This window comes from Chenopodium album, chromosome 21, assembly GCF_948465745.1.
Source record: "Chenopodium album chromosome 21, dcCheAlbu1.1, whole genome shotgun sequence".
Classification (NCBI taxonomy): Eukaryota; Viridiplantae; Streptophyta; class Magnoliopsida; order Caryophyllales; family Amaranthaceae; genus Chenopodium; species Chenopodium album.
This window is the reverse complement of record NC_137854.1, coordinates 2,681,047-2,701,806: the sequence shown is the minus strand read 5'-3', so window position 1 is coordinate 2,701,806 and position 20,760 is coordinate 2,681,047. Positions and strand designations below refer to the sequence as shown.

Here is a 20,760-nt window from a genome sequence, read left to right as displayed (position 1 = left end):
ACCCAATTAGACACCCGGAGGTTATTAGAGACCATGGTAAACATCTCGGAATATTTTTATGTCTGGGCGAAAAAAAGACAAAATTACAAAATTGAAGGCTATAACCAAAGCTTTTTGAGGAAATTTTGAAGTTTTGGGGACCGGTGGCGAAAAGTGTTAAGACCCTAGGAGATATTTCTCGGTGTCATATTATGCCGTTTGAAACCATATATGATCATTATATGTTGTCATAAATGTCCGTGGTAGGCTTGAGTTTACGAAATCAATAAAATTTGTGAACGGGTAACATGACTATTTAAGGGCATATTAGATGTTTCCACCGACGCAATTGAACTCCCGGAGGGTATTAGGGACCATGGTAAACATCTAGACAATTTTTATTTCCGGACGAAAAAAGGTCAAAAAATTACAAAATTGAAGGGTACAAAAAGGTTTGGGGGCCTGGGGTTATATAATGTCGTTTGAACCCATATATGATCATTATATGTTACATAAATGTCTTTGGTAGGCTTGAATTTACGAAATCACTGCAAGTTGTGAACTGGTAAAATGACCATTTAAGGGTTTATTGGATGGTTCCACTGACCCAATTGGATTCCAGGAGGATAATAGGGGCTATGGTAAACATCTTCGTAATTTTTATTTCCAGGTGAAAGAAGGTCAAAAAAATATAAAATTGAAAGTTGTAATCTGCGCTATTTAAGGAAATTTTGAGGTTTAGGGGCCCGTGGCGAAAAGTCTTGAGATGCTAAGGAATATATCTCGAGTACATATACTGCTGTCTAAAACCATATATGATCATTATATGTTGTGATAAATGTCCGTGGTAGCCTTGAGTTTACGAAATCACTGCAAGTTGTGAACGAGTAAAATGACCGTTTAAGGGTATATTAGATGGTTCCACCGACCCAATTTGACTCCTTGAGGATGTTGAAGACCATGTAAACATCTCGACAATTTTTTATTTCCGGACAAAAATAGGTCAAAAAATTACAAAATTGAAAGCTATAATCCACGCTTTTTGAGGAATTTTGAGGTTTCGGAGCCCGATTGCGAAAAGCCTTGAAACCGTAAGGGATACAATTAGGAGTTATATAATGTCATTTGAAACCACATATGATCATTATATGTTGTCTTAAATGTTCGAGAAAGGCTTGAGTTTACGAAATCATTGCAAGTTGTGAACGAGTAAAATGACCGTTAAAGGGCATATTGGATGGTTCCACCGACCCCATTTGACTCCCGGAAGATATTAGAGACCATGGTAAACATCTCGGCAATTTTTATTTTCGAACAAAAAAAGGTCAAAAAATTACAAAATTGAAGGCTATAATCCACGCTTTTTGAGGAATTTTAAGGTTTCGGGGCTCGGTTGCGAAAAGCCTAGATTTCCTAAGGGATACATTTAGGGGTCATATAATGCTGTTTGAAACCACATATGATCATTATATGTTGTCTTAAACGTCCGTGGTAGGCTTGAGTTTACGAAATCACTGCAAATTGTGAACGGGTAAAATGACCGTTTAAGATCATATTGGATGGTTCCACCGACCCAATTTGACTCCCGGAATATATTAGGGCCATGGTAAATATCTCGGCAATTTTTATTTCCGAGCGAAAAAAAGTCAAAAAATTACAAAATTGAAGGCTATAATCCACGTTTTTTTAGGAAATTTTGAGGTTTCGGGGCCAGGTGGCGAAAAGCCTTGAAACCATAAGGGATACATCTCGGGGTTATATAATGTTGTTTGAAACCATATATGATCATTATATGCTGTCATAATCTTCTGTGGTAGGCTTGAGTTTACGAAATCACTGCAAGTTGTGAACGGGTAAAATGATCATTTAAGGGCATATTGGACGGTTCCACCGACCCAATTTGACCCCCGGAATATATTAGGGCCATGGTAAATATCTTGGCAATTTTTATTTCCGGGTAAAAAAAAGGTCAAAATATTACAAAATTGAAGACTATAATCCACGTTTTTTGAAGAAAATTTGAGGTTTCGGTGCCGATGACGAAAAGCTTTGAAACCCAAAAGGATACATCTCAGGGTCATATAATGTCGTTTGAAACCATATATGATCATTATATGTTGTCATAAACGTCCGTGGTAGGCTTGAGTTTACGAAATCAATAAAATTTGTGAACGGGTAAAATGACCGTTTAAGGGCATATTGGATGGTTCCACCGACCTAATTTGACTCTTGGAGGATATTAGAAACCATGGTAAATTTCTCGGAAATTTTTATTTCCGGGCAAAAAAAATGTCAAAAAATTACAAAATTGAAGGCTATAATCCACGCTTTTTGAGGGATTTTGAGGTTTCATGGCCTGGTTGCAAAAAGCCTTAAAACCCTAAGGGAAACATCTAGGGTTTATGTAATGCCGTTTGAAACAACATATGATCATTATATGTTGTGTTAAACGTCCGTGGTAGGCTTGAGTTTTCGAAATCACTTCAAGTTGTGAACGAGTAAAATGACCGTTCAAGGGCATATTGGATGGTTCCACCGACACAATTAGACTCCCAGAGGATATTAGGGACCATGGTAAATATCTCGGCAATTTTTATTTACAGGCGAAAAACATAAAAAAAATTACAAATTTAAGGCTATAATCCACGCTTTTTGAGGAAATTTTGAGGTTACGGGGTTCGGTAGCAAAAAGTGTTGAGACCCTATGGGATACATATTGGGGTCATAGAAATCCGTTTGAAACCACATATGATTATTATATGTTGTCATAAACGTCCGTGGTAGGCTCGAGTTTACGAATTCACTTCAACTTGTGAACTGGTAAAATGACTGTTTAAGGGCATATTGGATGATTCCACCAACCCAATTGAACTCTTGCAGGGTATTAAGGACCATGGTAAAATCTTGGCAATTTTTATTTTCTGGCGAAAAGAGCTATAAAAATTACAAAATTGAAGGCTAATCCACGCTTTCTAAGGAAATTTTGAGGTTTCGGGGCACGGTGGCGAAAAGTGGCAATGTTGAAGGCTATAATCCACCCATTGTTCGAGTACAGGATGGGTTTAGATCATTGTCAGTTAAGGTCGGGTCTTTGGGTCGGGTCAGTTTTTGACAGCTTTAGGGTCTCAACACTTTTCGCCACCAGGCTTCGAAACCTCAAAAAATTTTCAAAAACTATGGATTATATAGCCTTCAATTTTGTAATTCTTTTTACCTTTTTTCGGCTTGAAATAAAAATTGTCGAGATGTTTACCATGGTCCCTAATACCCTACGAGAGTTTAATTGGGTGGGTGGAACCATCCAATCTGCCTTTAAATGATCATTTTACCCGTTTTTGTACATGCCTCTTGTATTGGCTATAAACTTTCACGGGGCCTTTACGTTGCCGGATAATGGTCATATATGGGTCCACACAATATTATATGATCCCGGGATTCATCGCGTAGTGTTCCGTGAAATTCCAACACCAGCTCCCGACACCTCCTAAATCGCTCTGATTTCGTGTATTATAGTTAGGGGTGTTCAAATCCGGGTACCCGGGTTTTCGGGTACCCGAAAATACGGGTACCCGGATTTTCGGGTAGTTGTTAAGTTGTCCCATGTCCCGACCCGAATATCTCGGGTACCCGGGTTTCGGGTACCCGAATTATTCGGGTCGGGACATAGGGTACCCGAATCTGTTTTTATTTTTTTTTTAAATAATTTTTTACTTAATATTATGTTTTATACCTGCTGTAAATCTGTAATTTACTTAATTTTATGTTTTATACCTGCTGACCTGCTGTAAATCTGTAAATCTAAATTTATACATGCTGTAATTTAATAAAAATATACCTACTAAAAATTAAAGTACATATTAAACTATTAAAGTACCTATTTTAACATATTAAAGACTTAAAGTACATGTTCTAACATATTAAAGTACTAGTAAAAGCTAAAAATTAGGGGAAGTCATTAGTTACATAATTAAAAACATACAAATTACAAAGTACAATAATATAACAAAGTCACAATGCAAATTAAATAAGATGGGAGGTCGTGCTTCATTCACTTGTGAGATCCGAAATTTCAATCGTCTCATCAATAACAATCGTTGGTTGCTCCAAAACCAAGTCTTTCATTCCTACAAAATCAAATAATGCAAAAAAATAATTACATATCAAATATATTATGTATAACAAAGTAGTAAAATAAAGTAATAGATAAAGTTAATTAAAACACCTTCTTCTTCCATACTTTCCAACTCAAGCAAGTCAGCATTCTCAGCAATTCAGCAAGACAGCAACTAATCAACTATATAATTAAAGGGTAAACTGATGAAATACAACGAAACAACGAAAATTCAGACATACAAAATTACAAATTCAAGACATATTTCAACATAATTCATTACTTCATTTATAAATGCAGAATATACCACAAAATACCACGAAAATTACAACGAAAATTACAACGAAAATACCACGAAAATTACAACGAAAATTACAACGAAAATACCCCTAAAAAATTCAGATACACAACCAATAATCCAATATACCCACGAATTCCATAAACATACAAGTATACAACCAATATACCACAAATTCCATGAACATTGAACAATATACCACAACTTACAACGAAATTAAAATACCCTAAAAAATCGCGTGAGAATAGAAAGTACCTGAGATTAGAACTCGTCAAAATTGAGGATTTAACTCGTCAAAGGCTTGAATGAAGGCAAATCCGTGAAGGCTTGAAGTCTTGAATTCGTGTAGTAGTGTGAAACTGTGAATGGCAGGAAGAGAGGAAGAGAGAGAGAGCCCAGAGAGGAAGAGAGAGAGAGAGAGGAAGAGAGAGAGGACGGCGGTGAGTGAATGAGAGGAAGAGAGAGAGTGAGCCCTAATTTGGGTGAGTGAGTGAGTGAGTAATTTGGGTCAGTGGGTGGGCACTGGGCAAGTGGGCAGTGGGCTTATTTACATAATGGGCAATATTTTGAGTTATGTGGGTGTTTTTTTTTTCATATTAATTTATTTTCGGGTAATCGGGTACCCGAAAATAAAAAAATACGGCCCATGACCTGACCCGAAAACAGGTAGGTTTCCCGGGTCGGGTACCCGACCCGAAAATATAATTTTTTTCCCCAAATTTCCCATCGGGTTTTTATTCGGGTCATCGGGAAATCGGGTCGGGACAATCGGGTCGGGTTTTTTTGAACACCCCTAATTATAGTAGAGTTGTCGATTCGGGTATTCAAGTCGGATTTGGATTGGGTCAAATCATGTCTCGGGCTAAATTAGGATCTGGTTATGTCGGGTCAATCTAGCCTCATGTCAGGTTCAAGTTCGGGTCTCAATTTTAAGTTGAGTTTATTCTGGATCGTTCACCTTTTCAAATATATGTCGGGTTCAATTCGAGCCAAATTCTTAATGGATTCAATTTCAGGTTCGGGTTGTGTGTGAGTCAGGTTTGAGTGGGTTAATAGATGGTACATTCGGGTTCGAGTTAGTGTTGAGTTGGGTTTTGATTCAAGTTCAATTCCAATACCAATAAATATTGATGTACTCAAGTTGAACCTATATAATTACGCCTTCTATAATATGATCAGCTTTATCAAGATTTTATTAATCCTATATATGAGTAATAGAGAACAAAAGGTATACAAGCTGAATCGAATTGTGGGTTTACTGATTTGTACTAGTATATAAGTTGAACAAAAGGCATATAAATTTTATTAAACCTTCCATGACTCAAGTACAGGTTCTAATTGGGTCGGGTATTAGTTCGGGTTCAGATTGTTGTTAGGTCGGATTAAATCGGTTGACGGTAATCTCAGGTCGGGAGCAGGTTCGGGTCAGGTCAAAAAGTATTGGATCAAATCGGTTGTCGGTTAATGGTCTGGTTTAGGTCGAATTACAGGTCACTAGTTTCACCCCATTGTCCAGGTACATGTTGGGTTCAAATCATTGCCGGTTCAGGTTGAGTTCTTGGGTCGGAAAAGTTTTTGACAACTCAAGTACAGAGTATGATAGTGTCCAACTATATTCTATTCTATGGTACGGAATTTTCAAGTTACAACGCACTAAATTGAGTTGGTATTTTGGCCTTGCATTCATCTTCACGTAACCTGTATATAAACAATTGGCAATCTGTAAATTATGGAATTGTCTACAAGACTACAACAGAAGTTTATACAATTCATCCAAGCTTTGCAATCCTTTCCCTCACATTCTGATTTTCACGGTAAAAATCTATGAATTAATTGATCAAAATTTTCAAAATACTTGCATGACACTATAATCCTAACTAAGTTAAAATACAAGGGGCCTTTACACTGTTGTACACATTCTACACTCTAATAGACTGCTGCAAAATAACAGAAACAGGAGGCGATAAAAAGACTACTTAACTGGTTACAGTAAGTTGGACAGTTCAATCAACAAGGAAGCTTCATGCCTTCGGTCTCAGCTTCCGGGCTCACTCTATAAATCAGCATTATGTACACCATATTACTTGTTAGCTGATAACAACTGTTCAATAGTCAAGTTGAAGGAACTTTGCATAAGCTGTTCCGTTGAGTGTCTTATTGACATCATCCCAATTCTTAATATGCTCCCTCAGATGACCTTTATGTATCTTTACTTGCCGGCTTGTTAGGTTCATACGTGGTATCCCAATAAAGTCCTGAATGTCCACCAGTTTCTGCAAAAGATGAAGTAAGAAGAGCACTTCAGAAGCGGCAAGACATTTTTGGGAAATTATACACAGTAAAGCTCAAGTTTACCAATCACAAATGGTACCCAAAAAGACTACTGTAAACTCTTTTCACATGGTGTGCTAGCACTGTGAACACAGAAAACATTTGAATTTCATAATTATTGCATTCATTTGAATTTTTATCACACAGAAAACACTCAGTTTAGTTCTTACAGTGTGGTTCTTGATAAGATCTTCATAATACAGAGTAACATGCCTAGTGCTGTTGAAGTTGGCTAAAGCCTGGGCCATTGTGAACTCTGTTTCCTTCAGAGCAGATAATAGTGATGTTGAATTGATGAGAGGTTTGTATTTTGAAAGAGTCTTAGCCTACAAAATTATCAGCTGCAGCAGATAAGCTTACATAACTCAGACAAACGAAAAGAAAAGAAGGATCAAGGTTCATACCTCTTCCGTAGAATGCACATGAGACTTGTGAGTTCCATTTAATATCTTAGCATAGCGGTCAAAGGAATTTGCAAGTACTGAAATATACCGGCGCAGTAGATTTCTTCGGAAGAGAAATACAGCAGACACACCTCTTCTGTTGAAATATTTAACTATCTCTTCTGGATAATCCATCAGCCCCTATAATTTTAGATGTGACAAATCTGAGTCAAGTATCAACTAACCATTATCTCTTGATGAAAATCAAATCCACCAAAAAGCATATAGCTACAGATAGCCCAATATTTTCCAATAAGACAATGCAAAAGAAAGATAGACAACAATTAACATTATGCTTCAGTAAATGGTACGGAATCAATCTAGTAAGCAAGCACACACTGGGTTCATTCGCATGGTAGGATACATCTTAGACTAACTACTGCAAAAGTGTGACCGAAAACATACGCAGATGCTTGAAACAATATCTTGGCATCAAGCTCATGGAGACAAAAACAATATCTTGACAGGAGACACAACGCACAAGACCTATCACTTTTCTTACAAAAATAGAGTTGAGATACATATGAATTGCTTTTCCTTTCTCACAGTTTTAGTAGTTACATGAAATAAAGGATGCATTATCTTCATATAAAAACAATTCAATGAGACATATTCATGACTTCATGAGCACAGAATGATCTTCATGAGTCCAAGCCAATCAGTTGCATCTTCCGACAGGGCCCCAGATCTAGCAGCCCACCATCTTTCCAATGAATCTCTTATTTTCTCATCAACTTTAGAACTCTGTAGATCTTTTCCATAATCTACTCATATCAACTATTAAGTTATTTTATCCATATTAAACGCAACAATTGCAAGAATGCACAAAGAGCATCCCAACCTGCAATTTGTCAATTTGCCGATTTCTGTATTCCAGGTGGATTAACAGCTCATTTGATAGACATTAATAATTGACTGTAATGAATCTCTATACAATTCTGTCAAGATAGTCTCAAGTCAATGTTCATGATAATGCTTGTCCATCCATACATGTATATGTCATAATAAATTCTTATTGCTCTCAATATGACCACTAAAGTGGGTTTGGATTATAATGAGAATAATATGAATATATAACAGTACATTGAAGCTGGACAAGCATTGCCATGGACATTGGCATGAAACTTTCCTTAACAAAAATCGATATAAATTTATTACAGTACCAACACTTATTTCAACCTACCAAATAAGCCGTAAGCTTACTTATTCTACATTCATTAGTGCAAAAAACTCTTGACTTCCATACTTCAACATTTTTCTCTTGAACTTGTGACAGCTGTATCTGATATCCATCAGAATTCAGAAACTTGCTGTCATTTGAAATAGCCTAACAGGGGAGTCCTATATTTCACCAGACATCATGTATCACAATTACGCTCCTCTGAAGAACCAAGTATGTGCGTCTTAGTAATTGCAGACTTGCAGTGATACTGTGTCCAATAAACCATTGACTAGAGAAATAGTCATGGTTTACTGAGAAGCTCTACACCTTGTTCATCTGATCTAAAACTGAAATGCAGCCAAAAACTGCCAAGAATTTCACTTTCCAATTGATGGAAGCTTCACCCAACAAGGGTGTTCGTAGTGGACACAATACATCATTTCCGTCGTTCTCTCCCTCCCTCCTCCCACTGTTTTACTCTGTCTTTCCATTTTCTTATTCATAATTTTACTTGAGCCCTTCTTTCTTTACATAAACACCATTTGTAAAATTCTAATTGGCAACTTTATCACTGACTTGGTTGATTAGGTGATGAAACCAGTTTCTAGATGTATATCAGAAAATTTATTTTGGGGGGAGGGGGGGTTCATTCTTTCTGTATGTGTATTTACAAGTAGAGTACTTAAAAGGAAAACAATTGGGAGGGGAGTGGAACCGGAACCTAACCACATAAAACTATGCCTCGAATCCGGATTAAACCAAAGGGTGAAAAAAAAAAAAAAACACTTAAACAAATTTAGCCTAAATTAAAATTCAGGAAAACAGGAAGTGTGTCTGATGCTGCTTAAAAACTACTGATTCTAGAACCATAACCCCATGGAATCATTGCATAGGATCTCTAGATCTTAGTATCTATGAGGTTATTGATAGTTAGACTACACTCTGACCTAGCTGCATGATCAATGATAAGAAACTTGCTGATTCATTTCTCAAGTCAAACTGTTGTAACCTATGGAAAGCACTTAGCTTCATGACAATATAAGTAACTGACATTCGGCAATCAACAAAAAACAAATAGAAATCAGTATCATATTTACCTGATTCAACATCCACTTGAAGCCAACAGCAGCTGAGCATTCATTCTTGGAAGCACTATTGAACCAATCCAAATTGTAAACCTTATCAAGGGTCCGAATAATAGAGGAGATATTGTCTCTTCTTTCCTTATAAGAGAATATCTCACCATTGGAAGTGACATTCATATGACTATTTAACAACGTCTCAAACCATCCACTCCCTGATCTCTGCATTGTTATTATCACAAAGAATCGGACCGGATTTCCAGCACATTCAGCCCTAAAACACAAGGAAATCAACACTCACAATCCAATTCAAGCACACACAAAAAAGATTATCGACTTAAGGCAACACCGCATTACCTGCTAAAGGTTTCGGGCTGTGGGTAATGCAAATATGGATAATCCAAATGGTTGGCCTCACAACTAATGCCCAGTCTCTCAATAACTTCAATACTAGACTTGGTTTGGGTGTTAATCTGCTTCAGACAGACTGAACATATATATACTCCACATACTGTAGCAATCACTAGCATAATCATCCTTACTATCAGAGAAGACATCTTCGGAGGCCGAAGAACAAAAGTATCCTGTATGACACAAAATGCAGATTAAATATCACTAAAGAATACATCACCTGTGAATTACAATCTACACTGATTAGCAACACAAAATTACAAGTACAATTAACCGGATAGCGCGTAAATTACATAATAACATGTGGTAACAAATGCAAACTAGTCAATTAGGATGACAATGTAGTTCTAATTTATAAACCAAGCAACAGTTTCACCTAACACAATCCACCAAAATTAAGCTCAAAAACATGCAATTGCAACAGTACAAATGATTTTTTTACAAAAAAAAGTCAGGAATTAAAATTTACAAAAGTTTACCATAAAATCAATTAAATCATTACATCTAAACCACATTCGTTACAAGAGAAAAGCATTTCCCATCAATCACTCTTGTTTTCTTCCCCATTTTCTCTTGACAAAATTAACTACTCACCAACTTTTTAGCTGCTAATTACAAGCCTTAAAACTCATATCATACTAAAAATAGAATCTTGTTTGCTGATGATAAAGACTACCAAAAAAACCCAACTTTTTTCCCAGCAAACCCCAAAAACCCACAATTTCTACTGCAGCATCTTATAGTCAAATTAAGGAATATAATACCAAAACTTAAGAAAATGTCAAAATCTTACAACTACCCACAAGATTATTTCAACATAAAATAACTCAATAAGTAAAAAAAATACAGGAAATTAAAAATTAAAGATGGAACATACCTTGTAGAAAGAACGTAAATCTCCCACCATTTTTCTCCAACAAAAAATTTTTAAAAAAAAAGGGAATGATGGTATAAAACAAACCCAGATTTCAGATAATGTTAAAACTTAAATGAAAGATTATGAGAGTAAATGATGATTAAGTTAAAGCTGAAACGAAGTAGAGAACAGGTTAACGGGAAGAAAGTTCTGGCATTTTTTTTCTTTAAGAGTGCAGCAGAGTCCTGAGTTTGCTGACCCCTCCACCACCACCCCGCTTTTTTCAAGGAAATTTGGGTTTTTTTAAAAAAAATGTTTTTGTTTGCTACCAACTTTTTTATTTAATTTATTTATTTTTTTTGGGAGAAAACATTTGTGCACTCATGTTTCAGAAATTAGACGTGGCAATTGCAATCGTTGTCGTCGAGGTGAATGGGTCTGTGTTTTTGACCGTTTACTTTTGTTTGTTTGATTAAGAGTACTCCATTTTTGTAGGTTAAAAAGAAAATTGTTAATTGATTTGGAGCGTTATAAGTCAACTCGGCCTGAATTAATGGATTAAATACTTTGAGTATACTTTATACCAGTACAAATATTAGATAAGTATGAGTGTATGACTAATTGGTACGAATAATAATGTTGTCATATTTTGAATAACTTTATCTTGTACGAGTAAAATAATACAGAATTATTAGTCTTTTTTTTTTTTTTTTTTACTATGTAAGACACCTCATTTATATAGATTTTATTGGATGTATTCAACATAGATTGAGCATTAGATTGTGTTATTGAAAGTATGGAATATTATTAATAGTGACTAATATAGTTGCCTTGGTTATTGATTTGATTTGACAATGGTGTGACACATAATTGTAAAATAAATGGAGTTTCATTTCTGTAAATTCTTGATCAGAAGAACAATCATCTTTGTAAAACGAAAGAAAGACGGGCGTCTTTTGAAATCATTGTGTTAAATCATGATTGTGACTAATTTTTAACCCTTCTCTTTTTGCTAATTCGACAATTGATTGTCGGTAGTTAAGCCAATCAAGTAGCTGCTTAATTGTGTGTTGTACATTATTCATTTTGTTGTTTGGCTATTACTTATCCTAATTAACTAGTGTTATTTTTTTTAAGAAAACGCCGGAGTAAAATTATATTAACGATAAAGTGTCCATCAAAACATATGGGGCAACCTCATTAGGACAATGATTAACCAAATTAACTAGTGTAATTTGGAATAGAGGAAGTATGTTGTAGCTCTGTATAAGCAATCCACTACAGTCTAAAGATGATGAATTATGCTCTTGTTAAGAATTAAGATTAACAAGCCCTATACATTTCCTAAAATAATACGTAATGATTGGAGGTTATTATGCTTTATAATTATTTATCTTTTTATAAACAGCTTTATTTTTCCTAATTTTATTTATCATAACATTATTAATAATAATAAAATAGAAGGTTAGCGTGTATGGGATAGATTACGGAAATTGAATTGATATTAAAAAGATGATTAGCATTATAATAATAATAATAATAATAATAATAATAATAATAATAATAATAATAATAATTGGATCTTCACCTTTAACACTATCGGGGTTGTCTGACTTTGTTCCTGGTCGTGTTGTGTCTACGGCGGCTCAGCGGAAGCGGGACAAGTATGGGACGCGTTGTAGGGCTATTGGCTACGGTTTTCTTCCTTTCTCCTTTTCTTCGTTGGGGGAATTAGAGAAGGATGCTATTGCGTTGCTGAAGCGGGTTCAGGCGTTCGCTAAGACTCAGGATATTGGTGCTCGTGCAGCTGCTCACATCTTCAGCAGGATCGGGTTCGCTATAGCTAGAGGGGTGGGGGCCCAGATTGTATCTCGGCTTCCCACTAATTTCTTGTAAATTGATTGACTTTGTAGGTTTTTTTTGATATTTTTATAATAATAATAATAATAATAATAATAATAATAATAAAGGTTAACGTAAATGCACTTGATTACGGAAATTGAATTAAAATTAATTGGTCAAATAATTGCAAACGTGTCTACCTCTTATTCTAATTTCAATTTCTAGTAATAACCTAATAAGCAGAATAATAAATAGTGCTCGAATTAGCATGAGTGCATGACATTATCCTAATCCTAATTTTTCATGATCAATTCAGCAAGGCTGCTGGCACTGTATGTTAACCGGCTCATACCAAGTATTATGCTCCACTAACCTATACGAGTATTTATATTCTTAATTAAATAAAATATACAAACAACCCTAAACGGAAGGTTTTAAACGATTTTAATTCAATGGCCTTCCGTTACTTTCATATTCATTTTCACGTGATTTTATACAAGTGAAAAAGTATATACATAAGTGAAAAATATTCCAATTTTTAAAATGAAATTAGACAAGTCCATGGAAATGCCTCAAATTTTTTTTATTTTCGTAAATATACAATAAATTCAAATATATGTAAAGGGCAATTGTATCATCTCTCTCTTTCAAAAATAAAAAAGCATACGTACACACACCAAAACAAACTATTACGGAGTAGCTAGGTAGAATACACGGAATTAGACAGTTAGTTTTAAGATATATACTAGACTATTTTGGAGAGAAAATAAAATTAGGTTGAATAATGTAGCAAATTTATTTATCTATTATATTTGTCCTAGTTAATTAGATCTTCAAAGGCCTTGTTGGCTACGTTAGCTCACGTCTTCTTAAAGTTGATCATGATCAAATAGAATTCTTAAACTTAAAAAGAACAAGATGAAGTCGAAGTTAGTATAAAATTAGCATACGTGCCTAAATGTATTATTATCGATAAGCTAAGGCAAGAACTTGGAAGGAGCTAATTCATACAAGTATAATATAATGTTGGATAAACCTGAAGTTAGTCAAGTCAATTTCCCTGAAATGAAGAATTAGAATCTTATATTATTGTATTATTTTTTATACAATTTTAATTTTTCAAGTGTGCATTACACTCCTGCCACTATAAATAATCGTTACATGAGTTACATCACTTCTGCAATTATGCAAGCAAACAAGAATTACACGAAGTATTTATAAATTTATAGCTTCGACTTATCATTTCCTAATTATCCCTACACCTAGAAAACATATAAATCCGATAAAATGGTGAAAACTTCTAGCCATATCCTTTGCCCTAGACCTCCAAATCGTGGTAAGCTCATAACAATCCTAAGTATTGATGGAGGAGGGATTAGGGGTATCATCCCTGCGGTCATGCTTGATTTCCTTGAATCAGAACTCCAGGTACGTACGTATATGTTATTAATTACTCCGTATATGATGTTTATTATATTATTTTATTTTATTTTGAAACATGTTTTTCATAATCACATATATATATATATAGCTTGAACGTGAAGTTGAACATGGTAATGTGGAAATCATGTAAGATATTAATGTCTTTATTTCATGCTATAATTTTGCATGCTAACGGTTAGTGTATTACTTATTAATATGAATGCTTACTATAGAAATTAGATGGTAAGGAAGCAAGATTGGCAGATTATTTTGATGTCATTTCTGGAACAAGCACCGGTGGCCTCATAACTGCCATGCTAACTGCCCCCAATGAGAAAAATCGGCCTCTCTATGATGCTAAGGATATAGTTCCGTTTTACCTCAAACATTCTCCAAAGATCTTCCATCAACCAGGGTAATTTCTTTTTATTTTGAACATTTAATTCTATTAGATTAGATAATCTGTCGGTCAAGATAATGAAAGATGTATATAATGTAATGTAATCTTGTACTCATATGTAACATACAATCTTATAATTCGCTATTGTGAGCCTAGACTAGCTATAAAGGGTACTGGGTACATTTATGATTTGTCAAAGAAAACTTCGTTTTTATTATCACCTGATACATTTGATAACGAAATATAATCTCCATCCCAACGCACTCCATGCACCCTAAGGCCTTTGGAAAATTGGTAACACCCAGTCAATCACAAGAAGGCTCCTACTAATCTACTATTCACATAATATAAGAAGTAATAAGAAGTATAAAAGGCACGATGTTCTGGTAAAAGGCTATTGGATATCCAATAAGGCCAAAAACACGTTGATCAATTTAATTTATAAATTTTAGAATTATTTTTTATATATATATAATTTATAATTGTATTGTAGAATTTGACAAATATGTACATGGCCTGTTACATCAAAATAAATCATTACTAAATATAGAAATAGAACTTCTGGCTTCTAGCTGTATATAGTTATTAATTTCAACTAAGCAAGCCGAATATGCTTTCCACAAATTGTTCATATAATTCAACCGATTGTACGTTCATAAAATTTAAATGAAAAACAATACTAACAAACCCAATATGCTTTGAGTATTTCTACTAACTATTAACATAGCTGCACAAAATATGTTTACTTAATTTCTGGTGAAGTTTTATGAAATATTGCATCATATTTTTTGCTTTTAGATAGAACAATTTATAGGGAATTCTTGTCAGCAAGGGAAAAAAAGTATGAGAATATCAAAATGTATACTTACGTTATTTTTTAATTGACAAACTTTTAACTTTTGACACAACTTTAATATTCAATATCTTTATTTATATATCTGTAAAAAAAATTATGATAAGTTATTGTTTTGAAAATACACGTTAACATTTAAATTTGGACGTATATTTTTATAAAAAAAATAAGCTAAGGTTGTAATAAAAGTGTCAACTATATAAAGACAGAGTGACCGAGCTGAGTGAGCAAATCGCAATCAAATGAGATCATTGGAAATCTATCGTGTATGATCTACGGCAAAGCACCTTAAACAAACTCCCCAAGTAAGACCAATAATGTGTAGGACTTGATGAAGAATAATCATTAGAAAATTTAATGGCACTTTCAGAGATATATGACTCGCAAAATAAATTTATTTTATAAATCTTCAGAGATAAGACATCCAAGCTTGCAAATACTACTTCCTTCTTGCACAAGTTACTTACATAAACCTGCTTCCATGATTTAGGTGTACAATTATTGTTCACCTCATTTTATCCTTTTGTGTGTGTGTGTGACTGTGTGTGCGCGCGTGTGAAATAAGAATTTCTATTCCTACAAATATTTTAATTATTGTCAAAATTAGAAATAAAATATGTAATAATATTTCATAAAATTACACTTAGCAAGAAATTGAGGTAAAATCGTTTTCCTCATATATATTATTGCTTGTATTATTCAAAGTAAAATTAAGATATGATATGAGTTAAATTTCATATATCATCCATTATTTAAATTATTTTCACTAATATTCATATTAAATATGTCCTAATTTGATACTCCATAGTTGGATATAAGAAGTACTAGTAGAAGTAGGGGTGTTCAAAAAAATCCGACCCGATTGTCCCGACCCGATTTCCCGATGACCCGAATAAAAACCCGATGGGAAATTTGGGGAAAAAAATTATATTTTCGGGTCGGGTACCCGACCCGGGAAACCTACCTGTTTTCGGGTCAGGTCATGGGCCGTATTTTTTTATTTTCGGGTACCCGATTACCCGAAAATAAATTAATATGAAAAAAAAAACACCCACATAACTCAAAATATTGCCCATTATGTAAATAAGCCCACTGCCCACTTGCCCAGTGCCCACCCACTGACCCAAATTACTCACTCACTCACTCACCCAAATTAGGGCTCACTCTCTCTCTTCCTCTCATTCACTCACCGCCGTCCTCTCTCTCTTCCTCTCTCTCTCTCTCTTCCTCTCTGGGCTCTCTCTCTCTTCCTCTCTTCCTGCCATTCACAGTTTCACACTACTACACGAATTCAAGACTTCAAGCCTTCACGGATTTGCCTTCATTCAAGCCTTTGACGAGTTAAATCCTCAATTTTGACGAGTTCTAATCTCAGGTACTTTCTATTCTCACGCGATTTTTTAGGGTATTTTAATTTCGTTGTAAGTTGTGGTATATTGTTCAATGTTCATGGAATTTGTGGTATATTGGTTGTATACTTGTATGTTTATGGAATTCGTGGGTATATTGGATTATTGGTTGTGTATCTGAATTTTTTTAGGGGTATTTTCGTTGTAATTTTCGTTGTAATTTTCGTGGTATTTTCGTTGTAATTTTCGTTGTAATTTTCGTGGTATTTTGTGGTATATTCTGCATTTATAAATGAAGTAATGAATTATGTTGAAATATGTCTTGAATTTGTAATTTTGTATGTCTGAATTTTCGTTGTTTCGTTGTATTTCATCAGTTTACCCTTTAATTATATAGTTGATTAGTTGTTGTCTTGCTGAATTGCTGAGAATGCTGACTTGCTTGAGTTGGAAAGTATGGAAGAAGAAGGTGTTTTAATTAACTTTATCTATTACTTTATTTTACTACTTTGTTATACATAATATATTTGATATGTAATTATTTTTTTGCATTATTTGATTTTGTAGGAATGAAAGACTTGGTTTTGGAGCAACCAACGATTGTTATTGATGAGACGATTGAAATTTCGGATCTCACAAGTGAATGAAGCACGACCTCCCATCTTATTTAATTTGCATTGTGACTTTGTTATATTATTGTACTTTGTAATTTGTATGTTTTTAATTATGTAACTAATGACTTCCCCTAATTTTTAGCTTTTACTAGTACTTTAATATGTTAGAACATGTACTTTAAGTCTTTAATATGTTAAAATAGGTACTTTAATAGTTTAATATGTACTTTAATTTTTAGTAGGTATATTTTTATTAAATTACAGCATGTATAAATTTAGATTTACAGATTTACAGCAGGTCAGCAGGTATAAAACATAAAATTAAGTAAATTACAGATTTACAGCAGGTATAAAACATAATATTAAGTAAAAAATTATTTAAAAAAAAAATAAAAACAGATTCGGGTACCCTATGTCCCGACCCGAATAATTCGGGTACCCGAAACCCGGGTACCCGAGATATTCGGGTCGGGACATGGGACAACTTAACAACTACCCGAAAATCCGGGTACCCGAAAACCCGGGTACCCGGATTTGAACACCCCTAAGTAGAAGTGATGGAACTATTAAATTATTATCAAGTCTAATAAATTAAAGTTGCTAGCGTGCATTTTTTGTGATCGTTCGTGTATTAATCGTTGGAGGTGCAGTGGGATATTCGGATCGATGGGGACTCTAATGAAGGTGCTAAACGGACCAAAATACGATGGAAAATACCTCCACAAGCTTGTGAAAGGAATATTAGGTGATACAAGGTTGCATCAAGCACTGACTAATGTGGTTATTCCCACTTTTGATATCAAAGATCTTCAGCCTGTTCTCTTTTCTTCTTATATGGTATGTTAGACAATTCTCAATGTATTAATTCATCCGTGACTTATGCATTTAATTTGATGTATTATTTATACATAATTTATTAATTGTATATGTAAAGGGCGCAAATTATGTCTATATCATTTGTTCTTTATTACCATGCTCTCCTAACATTAGGGGGAAAAAAACACATTATAGGTTCCAAATTATGAAGAATTAGACGCTTTGATGTCAGACATATGCTTAGGCACGTCGGCTGCTCCAACTCTCCTACCGGCGTATTACTTCGAAAACAAAGATGATAAAGGCAATATCAGAGAATTCAACCTCATCGATGGAGGTGTTGCTGCCAATAACCCTGTAAGATTATTATTTCCTTGTGTACGTTACATTTAAAAGATTAATTAAGAGTTTTAACAATATAAATTTGGTTACCTACAGACACTAGTTGCATTAACCGAAGTGACAAAACAAGTGGTGAGGGAAAACCCGAATTTCTTCCCGATTAAGCCCACGGATCGTGAACGTTTGCTGGTAATATCGCTAGGGACTGGATCCGACAAGTTAGACCGGAAATACAATGCTCAAACCGCTGCAAAGTGGGGTATAATTTCATGGTTATTTGACAATGGTTCAACTCCAATACTTGATGCTTACAATCAATCTAAGGCTGATATGATCGATTTCCATAACGCTGTTGCTTTTGAAGCTTATGGCTCCGTTGATAATTACCTTCGTATCCAAGTAAGTTCCTACGCACTTTCTTCTAATTCTACTCATTTAATTTCTACCTACGTTTAGAATTATCGTCCACACCATTATAACTTTAATAGGGAAACTACATAAAGTGAAAATGATATAACTATTTCTAAACAGAGAAAATATTATAATAATATGTATAAAAAGTTGATCCATCATCGTTTCATATATAAATGAAATCAAGATCATTAAAATAGTTCAATCTTGTTTTTTATGTACTCGTACATTTAGTATGGATAGTTAACGTACACGCATGGCAATTAGTCGTATATGCAACTATGCAAGGTACCTAACACTCTAAATTGTGAAATTGTAGGATGATACGCTAACAGGATTAGCAACAAAAGCAGATGCAGCAACTAAGAAAAATTTGGAAAATCTTGTGAAAATAGGAAAGGCGCTCTTGAAGAAACCTGTTTCAAGGATTAATTTTGATACGGGTATTTATCAACCTATTCCTAATGGTGGAACCAATGAGGAGGCCTTGATAAGGTATAAATCATTTTTAATTGTTAATAATTTGTTGATATATATACGGTTAAAACTTTTTTAATACGGAGTATTAAATTTTTATGATATTTTTTAATACGTATGTATCATGAATAATAAACACTCCATGCAAGTTTAGTTAGGCCTCATATAATTACTAATCATTTAGTTAATGACATCCATTTAACAGGTTTGCAAAACAACTTTCCGACGAAAAGAGAAGGCGGGAACAACCTGAGATTTGCCGAAAAGAGTGATACATTTGGCATTTGTATTCCCTTATCTTAAACACCATTTGTGAATTGTGATTTAAGTACATTGTGAAAAAAACTCAGGTTATTATATTATCAATAGGTTTGTTTATATACACTGTCAACAGTCAAGTTCTGTAATACGAGTACTTTGTAAAAGTGTACCGGTGTGGATTTTTATATCTCAAGTACGAGTTCATGTTTTGTTGTATATATGTTCCCGTGAATGTTTGTAGCCAACAAGATTTTACAGGGGTTCAAATTAATCATCAAGGTGTAGGAATTTGACATTTTGTAACCCCTATCTAATTCAAGTTTGCCTTGCAAAAGCAAACATTATTGTTAGTGAAGAATGTGCATCTTTAAGAATGAAAGTGAAATAAGGATATAGCACCAAAAAGTACATTGATATATAGTTGTCAATTTGGGTATTTTAAGTCGAGTTTGGGTCGGGTCAAATTAGGTCTCAGGTTAAATCAGGATCAGGTTATGTTGGGTTAATCTAGCTTCAGATCGGGTTTAGGTTTAGGTTGGGTCAATTTAAGGTTCAATTCGAGTTAAAATCAGATCGAGTTCAATTTCAGGTTCGGGTTGTGTTGAGTCGGGTTTGGATGAGTTAACAAGATGTGGTACATTCGGGTTCGGGTAGTGTTGAGTTGGGTTCTGGTTCAAGTTCAATTCTAATAAATATCGATGTGTCCAAGTTGAACTATATAATCACGCCTTCCATAATTTGATCAGGCATCATCAAGATTTTATTAAACTTATATACGAGTAATAGAGAACAAAAGTTATATAAGCTGAACAAAATATTTTATTAAATCGGATTGAGGGTTTATAGAATTATACCAGTGTATAAGCTGAATAAAAGGTATATAAAATTTTATTAAACCTTCCATGACTCTGGTTCATGTTTTAATTGGGTCGGGTACTAGTTCAGGTTCGGATTCTTTTCGAGTCGGATTAAATCAATTGACGGTTACTATCAGGTCGAGGGTAGGTTCGGGTTCAGGTCATAAAGTATTGGATCAAATGGGTTTTCGGTTAAGATCAGGTTAGGTTCAACTCAGGTTACAAGTCACTAGTTTCACCCCATTGTCCGAGTACAGGCTGGGTTCAAATCTTTGTCCGTTTAGGTCGGGTTCTCGGGTCGGATCAATTTTTGAAAACTCTAGCGCCTATAATCCACATTTTTTGAGGAAAGTTTGAGGTTTCGGGACCCGGTTGAAAAAAGTGTTGAGATCCTACGGGATATATCTCGGGGTCATATAATGTCGTTTGAAACCATATATGAT

The 20,760-nt window shown here is 34.4% G+C and overlaps 2 protein-coding genes and 2 long non-coding RNA genes across 4 annotated transcripts; 2 read left to right on the top strand and 2 right to left on the bottom strand.

The window, feature by feature from the left end:
• Positions 1–3,795: 3,795 nt before the first annotated feature.
• Positions 3,796–4,854, bottom strand: LOC145602921 (uncharacterized). The gene is made up of 2 exons (XR_014104645.1): positions 4,644–4,854; positions 3,796–4,103 (listed from the first exon to the last, which is right to left on the bottom strand). It is a non-coding gene; the product is annotated as an uncharacterized LOC145602921 (long non-coding RNA).
• Positions 4,855–6,265: 1,411 nt separating this feature from the next.
• On the bottom strand, positions 6,266–10,948 carry LOC145602519 (uncharacterized). Its single transcript, XM_081658711.1, has 6 exons — positions 10,695–10,948; positions 9,764–9,990; positions 9,422–9,680; positions 7,124–7,303; positions 6,890–7,045; positions 6,266–6,661 (listed from the first exon to the last, which is right to left on the bottom strand). Exons 1-6 carry the CDS (start codon positions 10,722–10,724, stop codon positions 6,494–6,496), a joined length of 1,020 nt encoding a protein of 339 aa, XP_081514837.1. The 5' UTR covers positions 10,725–10,948; the 3' UTR covers positions 6,266–6,493.
• Positions 10,949–13,802: 2,854 nt separating this feature from the next.
• LOC145602655 (patatin-like protein 3) lies at positions 13,803–19,471 on the top strand. The gene is made up of 7 exons (XM_081658821.1): positions 13,803–13,943; positions 14,171–14,352; positions 17,804–17,990; positions 18,165–18,326; positions 18,408–18,710; positions 19,042–19,217; positions 19,405–19,471. The coding sequence occupies exons 1-7, from the start codon at positions 13,803–13,805 to the stop codon at positions 19,469–19,471; spliced, it is 1,218 nt and encodes a 405-aa protein (XP_081514947.1).
• Positions 16,239–17,414, top strand: LOC145602883 (uncharacterized). The gene is made up of 2 exons (XR_014104637.1): positions 16,239–16,565; positions 17,107–17,414. It is a non-coding gene; the product is annotated as an uncharacterized LOC145602883 (long non-coding RNA).
• Positions 19,472–20,760: the final 1,289 nt, after the last annotated feature.